Source organism: Sus scrofa, chromosome 8 (genome assembly GCF_054392235.1).
Source record: "Sus scrofa isolate SSC_HxYL_T2T_F1_AM1 chromosome 8, Sscrofa_HxYL_maternal_Yorkshire_Landrace_v2.0, whole genome shotgun sequence".
Taxonomy (NCBI): Eukaryota; Metazoa; Chordata; class Mammalia; order Artiodactyla; family Suidae; genus Sus; species Sus scrofa.
The window spans coordinates 48,689,355-48,712,725 of record NC_139390.1 but is presented as its reverse complement, the minus strand read 5'-3'; the positions used below and the strand labels follow the sequence as shown (position 1 = coordinate 48,712,725).

The following is a 23,371-nucleotide window of genomic DNA, read 5'->3' as shown; positions in this document are numbered from 1 at the left end:
AGCCGATGGCTCCAGCAGGATGAGGATAATCGGCCAATGACAGGGCAGTGAGTGCAGAGGCCACCAGCCATGTGGCCACAGCCAGCGTTGAGGGGCAGCCTGTCACTGAAGCTGTTTATCCAACTTTTGGGGTTTTGCCAATCTGTTTGATGAAAATTTAATGATGGACCTGCTATGTAGCACAGGGAATATTATTCAATATTCTGTCATAATCTGTGTGTATATGTATAACTGAATCACTTTGTTGTACAGCAGAAATTATCACAAACTTGTAAATCAACTCTACTTCAATAAAACTTGAAAAAAATGAAGAAAAAAAGAAAAACATGAGGTGATAGTGCTTGTTGTTTTAAATAACTTGGTTATTCAAAATTGTACATAGAACTTGGTATCCTTTAAAAATGCTTGGAATCCATTTTGGGAAAGGAAAAAAAAAAAAGAGAGAGCTTGGCAGCAGTTGCCAAAGACCCCCCCCCCCTGCAGCTGGGATGTGAGGGCAAGAGAGAGGCGACCTCCACCTTGTCCCCTTGAAGAGATGGGCAGCCCTGTCCTTTGTCTATTACCTGGAATGTGGATGTGGCTGGGAGGTTCCAGCTGCCTCTGAGCCTCTGAGGCAGAGGTTGCAGGCTGAGGGTGACCGGCCCACTCAATGGAAAGAGCCTGGGTTCATAACAGCGGCAAGCTGCCACACCATCCTAGCTCCCAGCACCCAGGCCGCTACCACGTGTAAGAAAAGTGAACGGTCCCTGTGATCCAGCCACTGCTGCAGTCAGCATTTTTTTTCTTTTAGTAGCAGCTAAGCCTGTATCCTGACTAATAAATTTGATAAACTTGACTCTGTAAAAGAAATTAATACATGAAAAAAAGCACAATAAAGTCAGAATAGAAGCAGCAAACTGGGGAACAGGTCATCACAGCTCATGTTTTCAAAATGCTAATTTTTCTGGAGTTCTCGTTGTGGCTCAGCAGGTTAGGAACCAACATAGTATCCTTAAGGATGCAGGTTCAATCCCTGGCCTCACTCAGTGGGTTAAGGATCCAGCCAGCATTGCTACAAGCTGACAAGCTGCAGTGTAGGTCACAGATGTGGCTCAGATCTGGTGTTGCTGTGCCTGAGGTGTAGGCTGACAGCTGCAACTTGGATTCAACCCCCGGCCCAGGAACTTCCATATGCCACAGGTGCAGCCCTAAAAAGAAAAAAAAAAAAAAAAAAAGCGAATTTTAATAAACCTCTTCTAGGTAAGAAAACATCCCACGACTCACTAAAAATTGGCTGAAACTTATGAACCAATTTCATAGAAAAAGAACTAGGGTGGGCTCACGAACTTAAGAGAAAAGATGCTTTTATGATAATAAGAAAAATAAAATTACATTAAGCTACAGTTTTCTTTTTTCTTCTTAAATTTTTTATTCATGCCCTTTTTTACATGAATGCGATTTTTTTCATATTTTAAAGTTTTACTGAAGTAGTTGATTTACAAACTGTGGTAATTTCCGCTGTACAACAAAGTGACTCAGTTATACATTTACACACATTCAATTCTTTCAGATTCATTTCCCACATAGGTTATCACAGAATATTGGATAGAGTTCCTTGTGCTATACAGCAGGTCCCCATTGGCCAGTCATTCCAAATAACTCAGTGTGCATATGCCAATCCCAAACCCCCAGTCCACACCTCCCCCACCTGTCCCCTTTAATACCCGAGTTTGTTGTCCAAGTCTGTGAGTCTGTTTCTATTCATTGCTATTTGCTTTCAAAGCAAATCAGCAGCAAATCACTGCTTCCCCTCAAGCATCCTTTACCACTTTCCCAACTACTGAATGCTTGACAGCAAAGCCTCAAGAAAACAGGAAGGAAAATATTGTCAAACAAGTTTTAGTACAAGTGGAACCATGAAAGTAAATTTATTTCTCAAATGAAAATGCCTATTACTTCCAAACAGAATTTATACCCTTTTCTCTCCAATTTTTAGTCATTAGCTTTGCAATCAACAATCATTTACCTAGTTTAGGGGAGGAAATGTACTTGTCTTTCCTTTTTTTTTTTTCTTTTTAGGGCCACACCCAGGGCATATGGAAGTTTCCAGGCTAGTGGTCAAATTGGAGGTGCAGCTGCTGGCCTACACCACAGCCACAGCAATGCTGGATCCAAGCCATATCTGCAGCCTATGCTGCAGTTTGCAGAAACACCAAATCCTTAACCCAATGAGTGAGGCCAGGGATCAAATCTACATCCTTACGATTACTAGTTGGGTTCCTAACCCACTGAGCCACAAGGGGAACTGTACCTGTCTTTCTTAACATAGGGTGACAGCATTATTACTAATTCTGATTTACGTCAAGTAAAAATGTGTTCTGTCAGATGCAAGAATGGTGTAAGTTTTTTATTAACAAGTAATAAAACACTGAAATACCAAGAAGAAAAAATGAAATACCTTGTAAACTTATTTGAATCTGCTCTTGCACTTATGATGTTCCCTTTATCACCAAAAGGTTGGTCAAGGAAAATGAATTCTAGAAAAGCAGGAAATCAGGGTTGATCACCACTTACTAACTAAGCCTATGGTCAGAGCTGTGCAAAGATGCTCGGCCACACAAACAACGATCATTCTGTAGTTGTTACCTTGGTGCAAAGTACAACAAAGGCTGTCACGGTCCGGATTAACTGTGATGCAGAGAGTAGAACAAATATTCCCTGGCTTGTCACTGATTCCGTATCTGTTCATTTTGAAGGCAAATGACTATGGACAAAATTAACACAGGGTTTGTAAACTCAGCTTTCCTGGCTCTGATCTTCAAATACACATGAAGTGAAAGACACCCAGAGTCCAAGGTAGATAGATACTGTGACAGTAAATGTACTGGCCCCTGAACACTCCCAGACTTCCTTCACATCAGGAAGACCTCGGCAAAGAGCTGAGGAAGTCAGGCTGAGAAACTGGCCCTCTCAACCACTCCCACTTACTGGGTGATTCCAGCTGCCTGCTGGACAAGCTGTTTCTCCCCCTTTATTGAAAAGTTCAAATGGTAACTCACCAGAGCTGTTTTGGCTTGAGCAGATATTTGCAGAGAATGATCAAACATTTACTGGATTTGGTGAGTGTTGACAACATGCCATGCCAAACAGGAGTCATGATGGCTTTATTACTGAGTTGTCTCTTTTAAAGATGTATGCCCAGAGAAAGACAAATATCATTTGATACCACTTATACATGGAATCTAAAATGAACTTATTTGTAAAATAGAAATAGATTCACAGACATAGAAGACAAACTTATGGACACCAAAGGGAAAAAGAAGGGAGGAATAAATTAGAAGTTTGGGATGAAAAGATACACACTACTATAGATAAAACAGATAACCAACAAGGATATAGCCCAGGAAACTCTATAATCTTATAACCTATAAGGAAAAGAATCTGAAAAAGAATAGATATACATGTATAACTGAATCATTTGCTGTACACCTGGAACTAATGCACATTGTAAATCAACTATACTTCAATAAAAATTAAAATATTCATGCTTTACAAAAATAAACTAATTAGAACTAAGAATACAAAAACACTGAGTCTCATTTTAAAGATGTTTTGGAAAGAGCCACAAGCCAGGAAATCCTCCCCTCCACCTCTCCTCATTCCTGTACCCCAAGGTTGGTTTCTGGTCTGAAAATTCCCTATTGTGAGATGCCACCAAAAAATCTGTTTTACTTAATCAGCCAGAAAATTCTCCTGACTTCATGAGAAACGGCCAGGCTCCCCGCTCAGTCTCTCATTCGCAGAGAGGCATCAGGCAGGCAGTGTTTCAACAGGAGGCACACCTTGCCTCCCCTCCAGCTCTGCAAACACTCCCCTCAGTGCAGCTGCCACCTGGTGGCTCCGTGCAGGCCTAGCGATGGCTGTGTGTTTTCTAAGAAAAGGTGAAGGAGGAGAACCTAGCAGCAACAGCACTGAACTTTTCCACACTTAGAGGGAAGCAGAATGAATCTGAGATCTCACTTGCAGACATACGGGCAATGTGGCAGGCTAACAGAAGCTGACTAGTATAATAACAGTTATTATTAATCCTATTACCTAGGACTCACCCTGGGAGTTGATTCCGTCTAGTGGTTCTCAAGCTCTGATGAGCATGTGACTCACCTAGAATGCCAGTCAAAACTGTGTGGTCCCAGGCTCCCCGGGACCGGTCCTCTGGCAGCAGATCCATCACTTCACCTTCTAAACAACAACCTGGGTCGCTCTTATGTACAGGGCTTGTCAAGTTAAAATCAAACCCCAACAGGAACAAATGGCAGAAAAAACTACAATCCTGTCCTTACTGATGTGACTAGTTGCATCTGCTTTATTCACTCATGTCATTTTAATTTTTCTCAAAATAGTTGTCTTATGTTTTAAAATTATGAGCTAAGGCATCCCACCGAGGGTTGCTGACATGGCAATCTTGGATAAACTCTAACTTGCCATTTCCAAATACCATAGTCTTACATCACCAGGAACAGGGAGAAAAGGGAAGCCCAAAGATTAAAGAGGTGCATCCAGCAAGGCAGGTCTCACGGACTCGGAGAAAGGACCTACAAACATTAGATGGAGCTCTATGAAGGGGTACTGATTTGACTCCAACCTCCCCACCCCCCACCCCAATGCTTCAAGCAACATGTGAAAGCCACAAAAGCCCAGGTGTGCAACAAGACACTCTGAGGGCCTCTGAATGTGATGTCACCAACAGGGAGGAGGAAATGAATCAAGCCAAAAAAAAAAAAAAAAAACAAGCAAACAAAACATAAACAGGCCACTGTAATGCAAGCACTTTGCCGCTCAGTGTGATCAGACAGAAGGACCCAGAAGCAATGAGGACTGAGAGGTCCCTGCAGCCCATTCCCCCCAGGCTGACCCAGAAGGGCAGGTCCAGCTGGCAGGACAGGAAGAGCCCGTGACCTGGCCCCTCTCTCCGCCCTGCCCCTCGGCACTACCCACAGCTGCTCCCAGCGCGCCTTCCACATCACACACACCTACACCCCATCTTTAATGTGATCTTCTCACTCACTGTTTCCCAAACCTCAAAATACTCACCCCATCTAATTTCTGCTAGTTTCTCTATAGCTCTCATTCCTAAGCCACTTGGGTATCTTCCTCCACCTACAGGCGGGCCTGGGTGCTGCATGCAGGAACGCCTGGGTCTCAGTCAGCACCAGCTTAGGGAATCGAGATCACCAGGCACTTCCCAGGGCAGCTCTCGGTTCCTTAGCAGGAGAGTCCAGCCCTTGGCGGCACAGCAGCTGAAGGCAGCTCCACACTGCCGCGCAAAAGCACAGGTTTAGGAGCGGACACTTTCACACCAGCCATGCAGTCCTGCTGAGGTTCTGGTTCCTCACAAGTGACCCAACCCTTTCCATTCTGCTCCCAGCCCCACACATCCTGGGCTCCAGGCGGTACCTGCTGAGCCACCACACACCTGGTCCCACCTACGCCTCAGGCCCCAGAAAAACCTGCTGGACAAACTTGCTGTGCCAGCTCGTAAAGGGGACCTTCCACCCAGAAAACTTGCTATTCATCCTTTAAATTCCAGTTTAACCACCACTTCCCCTGAGAAATGTTTCAGTATCTTCCAAGTAAGTGAGTCATCCTCCTGGGTTCCCAGGGTGCTTCATACTTATTCATATGAAGCAGCTGCCAGTGTCAGCAGTGTTTATTTTAGGGGCTTCCCCATTAGCCTTTTTTTGGCTTTTTAGGGCTGCACCCAGGGCAAATGGAAGTTCCTGGACCAGGGGTCAAATCAGAGCTGCAGCTGCCAGCCTGTGTCACCGCCATAGCAACAGAGGATCCAAGCCACATCTATGACCTACACCACAGTTCACAGCAATGCCAGATCCTTAATCAACTCAGCAAGGCAAGGGATCCTCAAGGATACTAGTTGGGTTCGTTACTGCTGAGCCACAACAGGAACTCCTTCCCCATTAGCTTTTAAGCTCCTCTAACTCATCAGTACGCCCAATCTGCACACTATATAACACTCCATGGGCGCTCAGATACTTCCTTAATAGCGAATTAGTAGTGTCTATTCAGACGCAAACTTAGGTATGGTATTAAAGTGTCTGAAAGTCAAAGATGAGAGTTTCAATTTACCAGGAGCTGGAAAAAAAGAATCCAGGCTTAAAGAACCACTTTAGCAATATCGCAACTGTCCACCAGGTGGCAGTGTCTCCATATGGAAGGGCTGTCAGTGCTGTTCCAGGTTCCCTGTTCACAGAGCAGGAGGCCTCTAAACGGGTCAATTCCAAGTTGATGGAAGAGGAGGGAAATAAGTGAATAAACCACAAGAAAAGGGACTGAATCAGCACAAAGGATCATCAGAGGGCAAAAAAGTAACTTGGGAAAAAGCTACTTTATTCAGCTTTAATACTATGTGAAAACAAGTGGAACCCAACCAGCAAATATAGCTGCAAAAGGGGCAGAGAAGGCAGGAGGGACTGTGGCGGGGGGGGGGGGGGGGGGGGAAGTGCCCTAACAGAGCGGGACAGGTTGTGGGCTAGGGGTGACCACCGCATGAACACTAAGCTTGACATTCATATCCCGCCAGCCACAAATAGCAGCTAATCCACCCATGTCCGTGTGTGTATTTGGGGAGGGCGGTGTCAAGCAATGGACACTGAAGGAACAGTCCGCTTGTGAAAAAGCAACAACCGGGACCAGAAGTTGGTGCATAAGGAGGGCACCGGGCATACAGCAGGTTTTCTCCTGTGTGAGCAGAGCAGATGCAGCTGTGTGGGTGCTCCCCAGAAGGCCGAGGGGGAGGAGCTCCCTTCCGCTGCTCCATGTGGGCAGCAGTGGGTGACTGGCGGACATCCAGAGAACTGTGGTGAGGAAGCCACTGGGGTGGGCGGGGGGGAACACGGCAGCCACAGGGTGGTCAGGGACAAGCAAAACCACAAACATCAGGACTATCTGCAAAAAGAGGCTGCATCACACCCCAAGAGTGTTTCACCACATTCAAATGACGGAACCACAGGTGACTAGGGGGAATGGAGACAGGATTCTCACCACCCAGGACCAGGAACTGCACTCCTCCAGCTAAGAGACCAGAATGGAAGTAACATGAAGACCATGCAAAGTTCCAATAAAGAAGTAGACAGAGACCACTAGCAGGGGCCCCAGAGGGCCAGTAACCCAGAAGCAAACTCGGAAAACACCTGTTGTTTCTCCTCTGTCTGCTGCCCCAGCCCCACCATCCAACTGAAGTTTGAACCAGAGAGCAGGATGACTTCTGAGTGTCTCCCTCTGCCTCACCCACCTGGCCCTCCGTGGGCTCCCCTCCAAAGCCTCTTGGTGGAAGCCCCCTGCCCAAGTTCAGGGCTCGTTCTCACCCCCTGTTCCTGTACTTTTATTATTGACATACACCTGTGTTCTCAAATGCACAATTATACCAACAACCAGAGCAGGAATAACTCGACCTATTTACAGAAAGGAGCTTCTGCCCCTTGTAGGCATCCAGCTGCTGGTTTGGGCCAGAGTTTCTCAATCTGGACTTGAAGGGCCCCATGGGACAGCCCCATTCAGCCCTCTTTCCCCCATCACAGTGAGGTGGGATATCCTGCAGAGAAGTGTCCAGACCTTGAACTAGAAGTTCTCACAATGGCCCCAAGACCCAGAAGACCTTTCAGATACACAATATATGGCTTCACTTCTGCTATGGGATTTATCAAAACATTTAATTTTTTTTTTGCTTCTGTGATGGGGCTCTAAGCTTAACCTCAAAGATAAAGCATGTAGTACGTATTTTTGTAAGGCCACAAAGTAAGTTTACCAGAAGAGTTAATGCTGTACAGCACAGTGTGCAACCCAAGCACCAGGTCAAGGTCAAAAGATGGGCAAAGTGCACTCAGGCATGAAGTATAGAGCTATTTTAGAAAGGGGTCTACCAGGAGCTTAAATATATATGTCTAACCTACAAAGCAGCAGGACTGTATTATAAAAGTATACACTTCATAATACTTAATTATATGTAAGTATATAATCATCCCCACACTTACAAAAAGAATCCTTTTCAAAAGTAAAGAGTGACTTTCTGTTCCATTTCCTGAAAGTTCTGAATTGTTAGGAATTTACTTCACTTTTTATCACTAAAACTCTGAAGGGCAAAAAGCATTATTTTAACATCAAGTTTCCCAGAAAATCCTTAGTCTCCTTTCAATAAATTATAAGGGCTTACAACCAACAAATAAGATAAATCAGTAACATCAATAAAAATTCTGAAAACCGACGGAACTATTGCAGGTAGTTCAGCTTTATTTTGAAAATACTTTATTTTGGATATATTAAAGTATTCTGAAAATACATGTATTTTGAAAATATGAGGGATAAGTGGACATAATTTTTTTTTAACCAGGCTGGTTCAATTAACGAGCAGAGGGAAACATTTAAACTACTGAAGAACTGGTAAAGCCAAAAACTCTGTAGGCTGACAGTGTAGTCATTCTTAAATTTACAAAATCCAATTTTATAGTGAAATGAAGGCATGCTATCTTGGGAATTATGAAGTTACTCAATAAACTTTTTGAATGAAAGGAAAATAAGTCCATGCAAGGACTTATCCTCCAAGGTTGGAGGATACCTCCAAGGGCTTGAGGGACAATTTGCCAAATTTAAAAGAGAAGCCAGGAGTTTCCAATGTGGCGCAGCAGAAACAAACCCGACTAGGAAACATGAGGTTGTGGGTTCCATCCCTGGCCTCGCTCAGTGCATTAAGGATCCAGCGTTGCTGAGAGCTGTGGTATAGGTGAAAGATGAGGCTCAGATCCTGTGTTGCTGTGGTTGTGGTGTAGGCTGACAGCCAGGGCTCTGATTTGACCCCTAGTCTAGGAACTTCCATATGCCGTGGGTGTGGCCCTAAGATAGATAGATAGATGATAGAGAAAGAGAAAGAGAGAGAGAGAGAGAGAGAGAGAGAGAGAGAGAGAGAGAGAGAGAAAGAAAGAAAGAAAGAAAGAAAGAAAGAAAGAAAGAAAGAAAGAAAGAAAGAAAGAAAGAAAGAAAGAAAGAAAGAAAGAAAGAAAGAAAATAAGAGTTCTCGTCGTGGCTCAGTGGTTAATGAATCCAACTAGGAACCATGAGGTTGCAGGTTCAATCCCTGCCCTTGCTCAGTGGGTTAAGGATCCTGCATTGCTGGGAGCTGTGGTGTAGGTTGCAGACGCGGCTGGGATCCCGCGTTGCTGTGGCTCTGGCGTAGGCTGGCAGCCATAGCTCCGATTCGACCCCTAGCCTGGGACCCTCCATATGCTGCGGGAGCAGCTCAAGAAATGGCAAAAAGACAAAAATAAATAAATAAACAAATAAAATTAAAATTAAAATAAATAAATATATAAATAAAAGAGGAGCCAAAATTAACTCTTCTGAAAACTTCCAAGAGGTCATGAAAAAATTGCACAAATCTGTGCCTTTCAGAGTTTCATGCTGCCATTTCATTTTCACAGATTCCTGCTCCTCATCTAGAGAAAATGGGCACCAGAAATGCTAAAGGGAACTTGCAAATGTCCAGAAACTGACCGAATTCAAAGTCAGCCCTGCCCAGCCCACCGCCGAGGGTCCCAGGAGGACAAAGAGGTCACAGCCAGTGCACAGCATCACAACCCCCGCCGACCAGAAAGTGCAGAATGGAAGCCCCGTTTGCTGTCAAGGCACAAGTCTAAAGAGCTATGTTTAACAGGAGCTCAGAGGTCTTTATTCACTTACTAGTTTCACAGAAAAATCTATGCAAGGAACCCAACACCAACATGCTATCTCCAATATTGTGAACATTTGTAATTTTCCATAATAGAATGTAATTAAGGATGAAAAAGACTCATTTCCAGTTTCTTCAAGAATTGAGAATGATTTTGTTTTGGGGCTGCACTCGCAGCATGTGGAAGTTCTCAGACCAGGGATTGAACCTGTAGCCACAGCAATGACGACAAAGGATCCTTAACCTGATGAGCCACCAGGGAACTTCAAAAATGATTTTTTTTTTTAAATAAGTCATTCACAAGCGAGTGAATGCCTCTTCTCCCGACCCTCACATACCACAAGCCACTCGCACTAAATTGCCACACTGTTCAAAACGCAAGGCCAGGCCCCTTCACCTCTCAGAGTCCCTGTACACACAGTTTCTCCTGCCAAGAAAGCCTCCTGAGACCACCAGACACACTAGGAGACTGAGAACAAAGAGCCACTCCTCTGAGACCCTCCCCTACACCCCTTCTATGAATACCTAGAGTCTCAGTTATCTTGGCTGGATAGTTTGGTCTGTTCCTGTTGTTGCTGTTTTCCACTTTTGTTTGTTTGTTTTCTATTTTACTTCCCTCAAAAGATAATAGTCTCCTTGAGGGCAGAGGCTGTATCTTACTTATTTCAATAAATATTCCTTACAATATGCATGGAAAGTAGTAATTGTTCAGTAGGTTCTTTGAAAAACAGAAAGGAGAGTCAACAGAACAACAGCCACTCATAGCAAACATCATGAACAAAATAGCATGCCCAGTAAATCAGAGTGGGTGTAACCTTAATACACCAAATATTTATCTCCTGAATGTTAATCACCTTCTTTACAAAATTAGCTGTACTTTTTTTCAAGAATTGTGTTACACATCTTAAAAGGAACATCGATATGATTTAAGGAAGAAACTAAGCCCAAAGAGATGCGGGCAGCTCCTTCTCCTGTTTTTGAAAGTATGAAGTGTGATGTTTATGCTCTCATCTGGTGTGGCTGTGGGGATCCCTATTTCTTCCCCGTGGGAAGACTATCCACTATCCTCATGCCATAATAGGACCAGTCAAAATACTCCACAATGGGAAAGAGCATCTCTGAGCCACCTGTGAGAGATGCAAAGCTACGGATACGAATTTATCATCGAAGGACTGTCGACTTTGACTTTAGGACATGAAATAGTTGCCAGCTCCCCATTTCTAAATCATGAAATAAATGCCAAAGCAAAGCTAAGATAGCACTATCATGGCAAGCTGTTCCTAGAGCTTCTTTGCCTAGGAAGCCACTAAGCGCTGCATCACATGCTATGCCGGGACAAGGGAGACACTTACTAGTACAGAACTTCATTGGCTTCGTGTCTTTCGTATCTCACAGTCTCACACATCAACCTGGAAAACAAAACACAAAGACCTGAGTTCAACACCGCCATGAAAAACATGCCAAGAGTTCAAATGAGACATCAGGCAGAAAGTGAAGATTGCCTACTATGAACTGTCGCAATCATTCATTAGCCTCAAGACAAATATTTTTGGTGCCGAGGTTAATAAAATGAAGTCAAAGGAAACCTGGTAAAGAGATGCTAAAGAAGAAACATTCTGTCAGACACCAGGACGCTGTGTTTATTTTGTAGGGAACAACACTGTTCATGTTTTATACTTCATACATGATGCTCGGACAAGTTAATGTTCTCCGAGGTAAACAGAAAATGAGAAGGAACCCAAAAATTAGGAAAGGAAACCTATTAATTTAAAAAGCAGTAACATCATTCACACTGTAACATTCACGATACTGAACAGTATAGAATTTCAGACAGAAGTAGGCTTTTACTGAAGTCAGTATTTTTATGACTAATGACTAAATGAGTGCTTTACAACTTAAAAGATTTGTTATTTCAGCTGATTCACCCCTAATGGGGAAAAAATATGAAAATTATGGAAAACATGAATAAATGTTATAAATATTGAAAATTACTCAAGAACAGCATCTTCAAAAGGTATCCCGTTATATTAAGCCCAACTCAAATTTCCCAGAAGTACAGAAATGCAAGAGAATGTGACTTCCTTTTTTTTTTTCAGGGCCGGACCCACTGCATATGGAAGTTCCCAGGCCAGGGGTGGAATTGGAGCTGCAAATGCTGGCCTACACCACAACCACAGCAACGCCAGATCCGAGTTGCATTTGCAACCTACACCACAGCTTTTGGCAACACCAGATCCTTAACCCACTGAGCGAGGCCAGGGACCGAACCCACATCCTCACAGACACTATGCCAGGTTCTTAGCCTGCTGAGCCACAGTGAGAACTCCAAATGCCTCCCTTCTTATGAAAGAATCAGGCAGTAGAAGAGGCTGGAGAGCAAAGTGGTTATTTTAAGAGCACCCTATTTTGGTCAGTGAGGCTCCCAGCCCCAATCTGTGAAACACTGGGACCAAGACACGTACATCTTTCTTCTGTCTGCAAATCCAATGAACACCACATCCTCTTGATTTTTCACTTAGAAACAGGTCTCTTGGGTTCTCCTTTCCCTGCCCTTCCCACGACCACAGCTCTACTCACAGACCCTAAATTACATAGCAGGCTCCATCCTGATCTCACTGGCCCTCGGTCCTTCTGCGGCAGGCCCTGCGCCCCTGCAAGCTCGCCTGCCACACTACCACCTAGTCCCCCTCACTCCTGAACTGCTTCCTTTAATACGTAAACCCACGTGAGAATCCATCACCCACTGTGTGGGGGAAGGAACACCCCTGCCCCACACCCCCTCCAGCTGCTCTCCACATTCTGGTTTCCCCTGACAGAAGTTCTCCTTTCAGAGTTGTCTATACAAGGACAAGGTCTCCATTCTCTCACCCTCCATCCACTCCTCCATTATTTGGTCCCAGAAACAACTCCCCCTCAAAAAAAACTTATCTGCATCCTCTGTGTTATTTCAATCTTTTCTGACCTTATGTCAATGCCGCCTCTTAGTAGCACTGGACAACTCCCTTTTCCTTACAGCATTATCTTCTCCACATCTTCTAGTCTCCTCGTAATTTATTAGTCCTTTTTCTGTCTCCTTAGGCCACTCCTCACCTGCATCCTCTCCAGGGGCTATCAGCCCTTCTGCTCTACACCACAAGACCTCATCAGTCTGTTTTACATTTTTGGGGGTGGCATGCATTAGGTCCCAGGCCACGGATGGGACTCACACCAGCAGTGACCCAAGCCACTACAGTGACAATGCTGGATCCTTAACCCACTGCACCACCAGGGAACCCCTGTGTTTTAAATTTAATCCATGAGCTGATGCTTTCCAAAGCCATGTCCCATACCTACCCTCTCACCATGACCCATGCACCTAAACGTCTACTCAGTGAAGCCACCAGCCAGCTGTGTAACAGCTGCCTCATGTCCAAAGTGTCCAAAACAAATCTTACACTTCTTCCCCTAAAAGCTGCTTTCCCACAAATTGGAAAATTCCCGATGGTTTAGGCCAAAAATCATGGCGTCATGCTCCTTGACTTCTCTCTTTTCTTCATATCACATCTTTCTGCCAGGTCCTGTTTCCAAAATACATCCTCCCATGCTGACTGTGTTCACCATCTCCCTGTGAAAACCTAGCCTGGGCCGTCCTCCTCCCATGCTCCTCTCACCAGGGCCACAAGTGCAGATCCTGCTCCTTCTGTGCCCACCCGCTGTCTGTCCTCACCTAGAAGCCAGAGAGCTAGCACCAAACAGTAAGTCACATTGGCATCACAGCCCTGCTCTCCATCTCTACTGCCTTTAGAAGAAAAGCCCACCTCCTTATCCTTGAACACACAGTGCTACACCCCAGACCGTGCACAGGATCCCATACTCACTCACCCTCCCAAGACAGAAAGCCTGGGACATGTGGCACCACCAAGATCTCTGTGCAGCTGCACTGACCACAAAGTCAACAAGCCCAGTGCATACTCCAACCACGCCCGACACGCTAACGTGAACAAGACACTGATCCACACACCAACGCTTCTGCCCCACTAGGAACATGAGCTCTGTGACAGCAGGGTCTGCTTCCCGGCTGAATCTCCATGGCCCACCTGGGTGTCTGACACATAGTAGACATATAATCAATGGCTGTTGCTGCACAAATAAACGTAACGAGTGTCATGGAAAATCACGATAAAATCGTCTATACGACAATGTTCCAAATACATTGAAAAAGTACCGAAATGCTTTTTTCGTCTTGCAACATTGTAAAGGAATGCTTTACCAAAAGCATGTTGAGGAGTTCCTACTGTAGCTCAGCAGGTTAAGGACCTGACTTATTCTTTGTGAAGATGCAGGTTCCATCCCATGCCTCACTCAGTGGGAAGGATCTGGCATTACCACAAGCTGCAGGGTGGGTTTCAGATGCAGCTCTGATCCAGTGTGGCTGTGGCTGTGGCGTAGGCAAGCAGCTGCAGCTCCAATTCGACCCCTAGCCTGGGAACTTCCATGTGCTGAGGTACAGGCATAAAAGAAAAAGAGAAAAAAAAAAAAAAAAAGCCCACTGGTCTTCCCGGATTTCCTAAGGAATATACTAGCCATATTTTAGTTGTTTCTGAATGATCTGAAATTGCCTGTATAATCATGATGCTCATCCAGAATGCTGGAGAATCTACATATAGTTCAGCAGGCTCTTGTTTCTGACACTGCATGCCCCAATTACTCTGCTTTATACAGGTTTTTTGCTTTAAACATCCTCCTCCCCTTTGGCAAATATGCTGCTTCTAGTCCATATGGATCGAGGGAGTAAACACTAGAAAAAATTGTGTGGGAAAAACATTCAGTTTTTAAATGAAGATCTAAAAACCTTCCCACTGAATACAGAGTGTGATCTTACTGCAACACAGCCAATTAACTGCACGTCAGAAAGTGCTTAGGATCCAGGCACTGCCTGTGTGTGGGGATGGTCCCTCGGTGCCCAAGGAGGGTTCCCTCTCCTCCCAGAAGACGAACGTCCTGCTGCCCAAACCTGAATAAACAGGTGCTGCCAATCTTGATCAAGAGCTGCTTTTTTTTTTTTAATTCTAAAACTGGAAAACTGTATTATGGGTCAAGCCTTAACTGTTGTCTATGAATCCCAAGGGTAAAACTTTTATTTATAAAATTCAAAGCAAACAGTTATCTAAATAAGATGCCTTTCCCCAGAAATGGTAGTTAGTACAAGGCAGTTCATCCAAGTCACTGAGTGTTATCTGTACCTCTTTTCTTGCTACTATTCATTTTGATATCCTGATCTTGTTCTAAAAAAGGACTTCAGTTAGTGTCAGCTGATGATTTCCATAAAGGTGAGAAAGAAATGACTTTTCAACACAAGTAGAATAACATAAACATCTTAAAGATGTCTCTCTGTAAGTTCACGCCAACAAACAAGGCTGAATGGTCTCCAAGATAGAGACCTTTTTAAGGTATTAATACACTAAACTAAACTGTTGAAGTGATCAGTTATTTCTAACCAAAATTTACCCTTGAAACAGCAGAAAATCGATGGTTCTGAACCTGGCTGGTGGGTATATGGGACTTTATTGTATTATCTCTACTTTTATAATCTTGAAATTTTTCATAAGAGGTATTAAGAAAGTTCCTTTTTCTACTGTGCAGAATTACTGTTACCTAAATAATTTTATATCCACATATACTACAGACATCACTATATCAAATGAATAGTTTTCTAAGCACATGGCAATGTGACACTTACATCTGCATATTAATTCATTTGCATTTGCAGGTTAACTGCATTCAATTAAACAATACAGTTTTTTCTTAGGATAGCTGTTATCAAAATGAAAGTTATCCACTTTAGAAATTATCCTTGCTTGAACTCGAGCCATCTTCTAAATTCCCAATGGTTTTGCCCTTTCTAATAAAACATGACTGAATTTTTAAACACTTAACCTACAATCTACTTTAATTTAAATGATTTTCATTAAAAATTTAATTTTAGAAGTATTCAATCCTCTTGATACTTTTTTCAATTAACAACTAAATATGAAACTGACATGCTCACAAATTAATTAGTGTTTAAAGAATAAAGGGAAAATACATAGAAAAAGTATTCCTTTCATAATTAAAAACTGCTGGTATCAAAAGTAGCTGGAATTAGAGGAAACAAAAAACTTCCCAAATGTCCTAGCTGATGTTTACATGGAAGGCATCTTCTTAGGGTCCTTTATTTTCTGTAATAGTTAAGGTAAAATCACTGGGTTGTATATGATGTTTCTGATCTCTCCATAAAGCCCAGATAACTGTAAATAAGGTTGCTGGATTGCTGTATAAGAGAAGTGATAAGACTTTTACATGAGTGGACCATATAAAAACAACTATGGTATAAACTGTGTTTCCCAGAAAAGGACAGTCAACTTAATGCAATAAATACATTACATACAAAGACCTAAAACTAAATTAGTGAACTGACCCATTCTTTGAATAGTTATAAACATTCTGATTTCTGATGTATCTGGGTGCTAAGAAGTAGATTTTTATTTGCCAGAACGGCAAATAATGCTCCTTCTGGTACATTCACCAAGCGGTGATTATCACCTTAGGTGGAAAGGGCGGAGAGAGGGACAGGAAGGGGAGGGGTGATCACTGGGGCAGAAATACCACAAATGTTTAGATGAGAGTAAAGCTTACAAGGCAGAGAGCCTAGACCAGGGAGAGCTTTCCTACGTAAGTTATCATTAATCCTATTTCGAAACACTAACAAACGATCACAGGAAATCCCAGCGCCCTATTACTCCTTTTAAAATGACTTACCGAAGCTGATGTTCCCTCAGATTCGATAAGGCTTCCATCCCATGCAGGTAGGAATACACTATTTCCAGATCCTGTTTGAAAAAAAGGATAGAAATTATCAGACTTGTCAGGAAAAGAGGCTTCTAAAATAAGTCATTGTATTTACAGACCAAATTAAACATGGCTTTTTTAAAGTTTTTAGACATTAAAAATCACATTATTATTTTTCCCCCATCATGGTCTATCTCAGGAGACTGGCTATAGTTCCCTATGCTATATTCAGTAGGAACATTATTCAGGAAATGCTGAACTGCATGTCATCCATTATGACTGCCTCTGGGACATACACAAAAGCTACTAAAATATAAACTAAGTTGGCTCGAAATTATGAAAATAAATTCCTCTTAAGTTATCCCCTAGTTCCCATCTTTTACATCAAAATATCAAATATAAAGTATTAATTTTAAAGTAAAAATATTTGCCAATGCCATCATAATTCTTAGCCAATATAAAATTAATGCATGTTACTTCATGACTATATTTAAAAGTGAGCATGAATTCAAATTTCTTTCAGTTCTTACCAAATGACATTTCTTATATGTAGAAATATTTAAATGTAAATAATCTTTTTAAAAAAGATCCAGGTCCTATTATAATATACAGAAAAAGATTCATGGTTATTCACGAAAGCTCAGAGCAAGTAAAAATTCAAAATCCTGCTTACATTCATTTATATGACAAGCCAGCAAGAAATAAATTATTTTTATTGAGGTATAGTTGATATACATTATATAATTTTGAGTGTACTGTAGTATTTTAAGTCACCAGTGAGTATCTAGCAGATTTTGATGTCGAGAATACGAGTGGATATTTACTCCTCCCCCAAATCTTAGCTGAAATCTAAAACAAATATATTTTTTAAAATTTGTAGAATTACCCTCTTCTTTTTAAAGTAATAGCTCTAGTACTTAGCCATAAAAAAAGAATGAAAGAATGCCATATGCAGGAACATGGATGGACCTAGAGATTATCACACTGAGTGTAGTCAGTCAGACAAAAACAAATAGCATACAATATCACTTCTGCATGGGGTCTAATAAAAATGATACAAAAGAACATATTTATAAAATAGAAATGAACTCGCAGATTTCAAAACCAATCTTATGGTCACCATAGGTAAAACACTGGGAGGAGGGAAGAATTGGGAGGGTGGGAATAACACATACACACTTCTGTATAATACAGATGATTCACAAAAACCTACTGCAAAGCACACGAAAATCTACTCAATAGTTTGTAATAACCTATATGGGAAAATAGAATGAATATATTTATATGCATGACTGATTGACCTGGCTGCACACCTGAAACTGACAACACTGTAAGAGTACTCCAATAATATTAAATTTAAAATAAAATAAAGTAATAGCTCCACCAAAATATATAAGTCACACATCTTTTTTTTTTTTTTTTTTTGGTGGGAGACCACCAAGGCACTGGGCCACTGCACACAGCCCAACCCAGTGGGCAGGCCCCCGTCACGCATTGGCTCCACCCAGGCTGCGTCCTCCCCTCTAGAGATGCGTCCAGAACTCAAGATTAATCATGAGTGAATAATTTGGTGGTCCATCCTTGGATTCAATGGTTCACCATCATAATTCCTGAACATTTTAATCACAGAAGAAGCAACCCCATACCCATTAGCACTGGTTCCCCTAATTTACTTTGTGTCTCTGGAACAGCCTGTCCTGGACATTTCATATAAATGGAATCTCACAACAGAATACACAACCTTTTGAGACTGACTTCTTTCACTTGGCCTAATACCTTCAAGGTTCTTCTACAGTGTAGCAGGTACCAAACCCTTCCTCCGTATTGCCAAATGATACTCCATTGTAGAGAAATCCCACATTTTGTTACCCATTCATTGGCCAGTGGATGGACATTTGGGGTTTTCCTACTTACTATTCATACCAGCTGGTATGACTAACACTGTTATGAACTCTCGTGCATGTGTTTTTGTGTACACATCTGTTTTCAGGTCTCATGGGTATATATTTGGGAGTGGAACTGCTAGTTCACATGGTGAACTCTGTGCTCACCTTTTCACAGAACTGCCAAATTGTTTACCTAAGTAGTTATATCATCTATAGCCCTCTCAGCAATGTCGGAAGACTCACAATTTCTCCTTATCAACACTAAAGTCTGGGGCTTTTTTTTAATAGACTGAATTCTAAAACTAGACCTAAAAACTGAATATCAATGAGAAAGTTCTCCCACCATCCAGTTAACAGTGTGCATTCCTAAATCTAATAAACCCCTTCTTTAGAAGCAATCATACCCCAGTCATAACATACTGTTTGCAGGTAGGGAAAGCCAATTAAAAAAAAGTCCTAATTAATGAGAAGCTTTCTTTAATACTTATGATGTAAAGTTCTTCTGAATAATCCTGAAGTTCAGATTCCATTTTAGATATTATAAATATGTGTGCTACCTGCAGTCATTAAAAAGTACAGAGGACGTTCCCGTCGTGGCGCAGTGGTTAACGAATCCGACTAGGAACCATGAGGTTGAGGGTTCGATCCCTGCCCTTGCTCAGTGGGTTAACAATCCAGCATTGCCGTGAGCTGTGGTGTAGGTTGCAGACGCGGCTGGGATCCCGAGTTGCTGTGGCTCTGTCATAGGCCAGCAGCTACAGATCCGATTAGACCCCTAGCCTGGGAACCTCTATATGCCGCGAGAGAGGCCCAAGAAATCGCAAAAAGACAAAAAAAAAAAAAAAAAAAAAAAAAGTACAGAAAGCCCACCCTCCCATTTGTGAAGAGCTTATAATCCGAATCAAATACAAAAGTCTTGGATTTATTTTCACTGAATTACCTCTCAGCCCATTATAACCTGCCCAAGACCTACAGCACTTCTGCCTAAGCAAACAGACAAGACTGTTTACCTTCATTAACACTCATCAGGCACAATGACAGTGACCAAAACAAATCTTTTTGGGAAAGTAGTAGAAAGAAATAGGAGTTTTCAAAAGCTGGAGAAGGGAGAAGCATAAAAGAAACACCATCAAACAAGAATCTGGGAGATTAGGAACAGAATGGAGAAGAGAACAGCCTCAACCCTTCAAAGACAGCCTTGGAGTTTCCATTGTGGCTCAGTGGAGACAAACCCCACTAGTATTTATAAGGATGTGAGTTGATCCCTGGTCTTGCTCAGTGGGTTAAGGATCAAGTACTGCTGCAAGCTGCAGTGTAGGTTGCAGACAAGACTCAGACCCAGCATTGCTATGGCTGGGCGTAGGCCAGCAGCTGCAACTCACATTTGATCCCTAGCCCAGGAAATTCCATATGCCACAGGTGTGGCCCTAAAAAGTAAAAGATAGACTATGGCCTCGACATAACTGTGCTGCTTCTCCTCCACACCACCACCAATGCAAAGGCAAAGTGTAAAAGCATGTTCCCTGGTGAAACTGCACTTTACTATTTAATCTCTTATCTCTTGCTCTTTAACATGATGGGGCTTCCTAGTTGGACAGGGGTCACCTTCCTGAATAAATTACATCACGCCTGTCACTTAACAACTCGGAGTGTGAATGTATGACCTGCATGATTACAGAGGATACATCCAGGAACAGTAACCACAACCATTACATCTCTTTATCTTAAGACAATATGTAAAATTACAACATGCAAATTAAAGACCATGTATTATTAATAAAAATGTGGAGGACCACTGCCTATTCTCACTGCTAAGCCCCTGACATGAGTGAAGGAAGAGTCCAGAAGCCCTGGCTGAGCCTGGACACAAACCGAGCATGTGCGTGGACCCTCACTGCACCATCAGACTCAAGAAGCAGGTTTCTCTCCTGAATGTGTGCAGCCACATAAATAAAACACCTTCATCTCATATAATCAGAATGTTCTGAGAGAGGGCCAGCTGAAAGGCATGTCACTGAAGCAACAGGAACCAAGGAACATATGACCTGCATGATCATGACCTTCATGAACCAAGGAACGTATGCCCGTGCAGCCGTTTTGTGTATTTCAGAGATTTAGCTAGACTTCGGGCTTCTAAAGTGAAGTTCACAATCACATCCACAGTTTCTTCTGTTACTCTTAGTTGGCTCAAAAGAAACTTGTTTTCCCAGCCTGTACCGCAAGGAGCCGGCAAGCCCTCGGAGCAGACAGGGTCACTGTACACAGAGCTGTTGCCTAGAAGGCAGTTTCATTTACCTAGAATAGATGGCTTTACAGCTGGATGCACCTCACCCTGAGGTCCCTTCTTAGGAATGAATGGAAAGAATGTTTAGAAATTTATGTCTAGAAGGCAGGGGGCAATCTCTGCTCTCAGCCCATCCCGGATGAAGGAAGACGGAGCAGAGGCCCCAGGACAGGCCAGCTCTGTGACTCTGTGGCTGGGCTTCCCCTCAGTAAGGAGCCCAGTGACCACATGCTGGGTTTACCTAAGCTTAAGAGGTGGCCAGTAAGGCAAGAGGAAGACACGCTCTTCTCCTCACTCCCAGGGGCAAGGTGGACCAAGCCATATTTTAAAAGAGGCAAATGGGGCCTTTTGAATCTTCCTATCAATTTTTTCTACCCTCTCCCCAGGCATCCAGTGACCCTGCTTCACTCCCACCCTAGGCACCCTGTCCTGGGCTAAAAGCTAAAGGAAGACAATCTGAACACACAGGGGAGTGGGACCTGGAACATTCCCCAGGGAGCTGGGCATGTGCGTTTCCTGGGTGCAAACAAACCTCTAGGCAGTCGGAGATTCCTGCCCACCCCTGGCGCTTGTCCATTTCCCAACCCTCCTCTCCCCTCCTGGTTGGCCTTTATTAAAATAACCTCTGAGCAGGCATGGAATTGCCTTCACCCAGCAAGAAAAGGCAAAGGCAGAGGAGGTGCTAAAGAGTCCTGCTCTCCAAACAGACCAGAAATCTGGCCCTGCTGCCCAAGCAGCGTCCCCAAGCAAGCTTCCCCTTTAGCCAAGGAGTTACATTCTTAGATAGATTTTTCTCTCTTTCTCTCTCCTCCTCCCTCTTTCCCTCCCTCCCCCCCCCTTCCCTTCCCCCCTCCCCCTCCTTCCCTCTCCCCACTCAAACAAGAGACACTCACAGTGCCATTTCAACAAACTAGAGTATAGGGGAAAAACAAAACAAAACAAAACCCTGAATCATTCTGACTACAGACACTTTGATCTGCAAACAACCTTCTAACCTTTCCACTGTACCTCCTAACACAAAGCCCACAAGACCATTGCTACTTTAAAGCCTCCTGAAAAAGGTAGGCTATTTTCCTCCCAAATTCTCTAGGGTTGGATACAAACAGGAACATGTTGCTTTAACCAGAAGGGGCATCTTTCAGAACAATAGGCCTTTTCTAGGAAGGACATCCTTTTTTCAAAAATAGATGTGATGTGAAGGCAGAGAAAAGTCATAAAACCACTGTGGCCCAGTAGTTGACCAACTAGAATGCAGTTTTCATGAAAAAGACTTTTTTTTTTTTTGCCCCAATGTAAACTATGTATTGAAACTCAAAACCATCCTCTGAGAGTTCCTACTGTGGCTCAGCAGTAAGGAACCTAACTAGTAGCCTTGAGAATGCAGGTTCAATCCCTGGCCTCGCTCAGTGGGTTACGGATCCAGCGTTGCCATGGGCTGTGTGTAGATCACAGATTCGGCTCAGATCTGGCATTCCTGTGGCTGTGGCGTAGGCCAGGGGCTGCAACTCTGATTTGACCCCCAGCCTGGGAACCTCCATATGCCATGGTGTGACCATTTAAAAAAAAAGAAAAAGAAAAAAAAATGCAGCCTCTAAGTTCTTTAGGAGAACTGCCTCTTCACAGCCTACCAGAGATCTCTGCTCAGGCTGGGGCTATGAGTAAGTACAGGCCAGGTCTAGCAGGAAAGAAGTTGGGAGAGCCCTCCACCTAGGTACCTTCTCTAATACCTCCTCAGAGACTCACTCAGTGCATAGTCGGCACCAGAGCAAACCAAGAATTCACTGGAAACTGGGGTTTCATTTCCCTTCTTTACCTGTCTGGGGACTAGCTAACAACCTTCTGTGTATTTTAACATGGTCTTTGAAAAGCTGAGAGAGGAAAACCATCCCTCACTGTGCCCACATAACAGACTCTCTGTAAATGGGGGGGCAGGGCATATTTTGCACTATAGCATGAGGGAAAAAAAGATCCTTTTCCTTTAAAGTGAGTTCTGTCTTACATATAAAGCTATGTACTTAAACCGTAATCAGACACAGTAAGGTGGTCAGAGGTACAACCTTCCAGTTATACGACAATTTTTTTTAAAACAAGAATTAAGGTTGTGGGGAGTTCCCTGGTGGCCTAGCAGTTAGGACTTGGTACTTGTACCCCTGCAGCCTGGGTTCAATCCCTGGTCTGGGAACTGAGATCCTACACTAGGCTGTGGCATACCATAGGCAAAAAAAAAAAAAAAGAAGAAGAGGCAGAAGTAATGTTGATTCCTTTAAAAAGACTGTATTTCAACCATCAAAGAAACAAAGGCCAAGACCGCTACAGTCCACGGCCTCTGGAGCCCACACAGTGAGCATCAGGCAGCTATGGGCTGGTACCAGGGGAGGCGCAGGGGTGTCCTGAAGCCCCAGCTGACCCAGACTGGGTAATAACAGCCAGCAACTGTCCCAATTACTGTACTGACCCAATTACTCTCCCTCCAAAGACAAGAAGGTAATGGATCCTTCCAGGCCAAAGAGCACCAGGAATGAGTTCTGTCTGAACACTAACAAAGATGCTAAAAACCAGACTAAGGCTCAAGCTCAGGGCCACAGCCGCACGGGGGAGGGGCAGGAGGGGGAGAAGGCTGCATGCTTTGCCCTGTCTGCTTACCCAGCTTCAAAGTTTTACCTGGGAGAACCCACATGT

The 23,371-nt window shown here is 43.3% G+C and overlaps 1 protein-coding gene across 10 annotated transcripts in view; it reads right to left on the bottom strand.

Annotated features, from left to right (window-relative positions):
• The window catches only part of RAPGEF2 (Rap guanine nucleotide exchange factor 2), a 256,095-nt gene that overhangs the window by 149,776 nt on the left and 82,948 nt on the right, over window positions 1–23,371 (bottom strand). For all 10 annotated transcript variants that reach the window (XM_084972184.1, XM_084972195.1, XM_084972196.1 and 7 more), the window contains 2 exons: window positions 16,493–16,563; window positions 11,068–11,124 (listed from right to left, as the gene is read on the bottom strand). In XM_084972184.1, the coding sequence (XP_084828310.1) occupies window positions 11,068–11,124; window positions 16,493–16,530 (95 nt within the window). In that variant the 5' untranslated portion in view covers window positions 16,531–16,563. The remainder of the gene's footprint in view (window positions 1–11,067; window positions 11,125–16,492; window positions 16,564–23,371) is intronic.